Below are 2857 nucleotides of genomic sequence, written 5' to 3'. Positions count from 1 at the left end.
CGCCAAAATAAAAATTGATTTCTTTACTCTAATTCGTTGACACAGCCCTTTTCTTTTCTTTTTGATTCACTTTGAATTCTTATGTATATGCTCCTAGGTCATACTCTATGCTCAACCCGAGGAAAAAGCTCTTTTCTCAAAGTGAATTTCTTAATGTGCCTTCAGTGTTTCCCCCAGTAAAGTTATATAGCAAAGTGTCTTTCTGCCAGAACTGCCATCATCCGGGCCAGTTACAGACTGATGGCAGCGTTTTAATTTAATGTAGAGCCCAAAGATTCCATGGGGCCATATATTAAGTCAGTACTAAAAGCTAACAGGAGATATGAAAACGTGACTAGTTAGTTATGACTATATACGTTTTCAACCGAGCTGTCTTACCATACCTGTAGTATCTTAAAAATACATTAATAAAAAAAATCCCTCCCAGTGGCTTAGGCCTGGTGGGGAGCAACTTAGGCCAGGTGGGTCACCAGGCTTGCAATACACTGGGGGAAACCCGGGGCTTGTTTGTGTGTCTGTACAGTATGTCTGTATTCTCAATAAAGAAATGGGGGAAAATTGTCAATTAGGGTTAAGTAGGGTTAAGGGTGCAGAATTAGGAACATAGTTTGTTGAAGAATAAGTACAGTTCTTGTAGTGGTGAGTATTGGTTGTTGTGTTTTACAGTTTTTGTGTTCCTCGGCTCGTACTTGATGCAGTGAGCAGCAGTCATGACCCAGTTGGCAGCAATCAGAGATCCCCCACAAGTGTGTCTCCATTCACCGTTGTTCTTATACTGTAGAGAGATCTGGAGACAAAAAAAGATAACATGAAAGATGCAGTCTAGAGGCAGGTTGCAGATGGTGTAGCTGGATGGAATAGTTTGCAGGGGTGGAACAATACATTGGTCTGGATCCATATATCGATTCAATGATCCACGATCCAATATTATTGATGCAAAGTGAAAGTATCGATACACATCATCTGTAACATGCCCCTTTATTTCATATTCTTTCTCTTTCATCAAAGAATTGTTTGCTTTTAAAAATAAATGCCTGGAAGATCTCAGTTATAAAACTGACAAATCCTATTTTAGTTGCTTTTGTTGAGTAATTAGTATGTAACTAATTGTGTTAAATAGGCATTTGATAGCTTCTCATATCGATCGCAGGCCCCTGAAATAAATCAAATCAAAATGATATCATGACAGACTTTAAAGTATCAGCCACTATCACATTGTTATCCAAAGAATCAATGTGACAATGAATCCTGATGCAACTTGTGATTTACACCCCTAATAGTTTGCTGACTTAATTCAAAATCAACCATTTAATTGCAGAATTCTCACTAACCGCTGGGTCTGGGCTCTAATAAGCAGATGCCGGACCCATTGGGTTCGCCTGTAAAGATAAAAACATTGACAGATGTGACTGCATGAGCATACCTGCCAGGGCCAGCTGTGGGGCTTGGCATCTACTCCGTTGACCACGCGGGAAGTCAGGGGCTCGATGGGTGGGGTGCCGCACCCAAGGGCTGGGCCAGGACGACAAAGACATGAGTGTGATGGACATGAGATAGAAATTGTCCATGAGTAGGAGAACAATGACATTTATTCTTCCATCGACAATAAAGTGCATCAACGCTCTGAAAAAAAGCAATGTGCCGAAAGGCATCAGCGTTGATTTATACTGATGTGAGCCTAATCAAACAAGTAAAATTACAGTATTTTAAATTTTATTATAATTTGATAATCTTCTTGTTTTAGTGTTTATACATGTTTAAACGTCTTATAATTCCTAAGACGAATATATATCTATATATACATTATGTATATATGTTTTCCAAGCACTTTGAATTGTATTTTTGTAATGTTTGAAAGGTGCTGTACCAATAAAGCTTGATTGATTGATTGATTTTGTCCTCCTTTACTTGAGATGTGCTACACTTTCTTCACTTTTTAAGCATGCCTATTGGATTTTTGGGTTTAGCACTCAGAGAATCTCCATTGTTGAAGCGCAACCTACTTTTTTAACCACAAACTGCATCATTTTCCTTTTCAATAAATAGTTACTCAATGCTAGCTCCCTGTGTGGTAATATGCAGGCACGCACACCCACACACACCAACTCGAATAAACAATTACACACAGACATAAAGACCGCCAGATGTTCTTACCGCTAGCAATGAGCACTGAGGCCAGCACAATGGGGATCATGTTGATTGATGCGTCTGCTGAGGGACAACAGGACACACACACTCTCTTTTAAACTTTCCACCACAGGCAACACCCACTCTGAATGTGGCAACACACACTCCTATTGGTTTATCATGGCCTTCAGGGATGCAGTTGGACCAATGGCAATGAGGGTCGGTGCGTCTGGGTGGCCGATGAGACACACAGGTGTGCTTTCTGGAACATTTCCCATGACCTTCATGGAGAAGCTACAGCTTATACTTCGTTAATGTGCAAAGGATCTGTGTATTCCTGCGGGTTCACATTATATTGAAATTATGATTATTTAACACAATTATCACAGTAATAATAGGTTATTAATTGTATTTCTATACAACCTGTTCAATCTATGCAAAAAGCTTTTAGATTGTGGGTTATATATAGTTACAAGTTATTCTCTTTATTAATTACACTGTTGTTATTACACACCACACACAGGCCTAAAATACACACACATGCTCAGTACATGCACTAATGGAGAGATGGGATGCGACTGCTGAACTGTAGCTCAAGAGCACCTTGGCAGTGCCCAGGAGGTGACCTGGCATCTCTCCAGCTACCGGTCCACACTCTGGACTTGGGTCCGCACGGCGACTTGAACCAGCTGCCTACTGGTTTCCAACCCAACTCCTTACGGACTGAACA

At 40.4% G+C, this 2857-nt stretch overlaps 1 protein-coding gene across 1 annotated transcript in view; it reads right to left on the bottom strand.

The window, feature by feature from the left end:
- Positions 1–2310, bottom strand: part of ela3l (elastase 3 like) — a 5933-nt gene extending 3623 nt beyond the window's left edge. Inside the window, exons 1-3 of the mRNA XM_032517043.1 lie at positions 2155–2310; positions 1424–1512; positions 690–787 (exon numbers count right to left, since the gene is read on the bottom strand). Of these exons, the coding sequence (XP_032372934.1) occupies positions 690–787; positions 1424–1512; positions 2155–2194 (227 nt within the window). The 5' untranslated portion in view covers positions 2195–2310. The remainder of the gene's footprint in view (positions 1–689; positions 788–1423; positions 1513–2154) is intronic.
- Between the last annotated feature and the right edge of the window lie 547 nt (positions 2311–2857).

The sequence above is a fragment of the Etheostoma spectabile genome, chromosome 5 (assembly GCF_008692095.1).
Source record: "Etheostoma spectabile isolate EspeVRDwgs_2016 chromosome 5, UIUC_Espe_1.0, whole genome shotgun sequence".
Lineage (NCBI taxonomy): Eukaryota > Metazoa > Chordata > Actinopteri > Perciformes > Percidae > Etheostoma > Etheostoma spectabile.
Note: the sequence above shows the minus strand (reverse complement) of the source record. Positions and strands in the feature narration are given on the sequence as shown.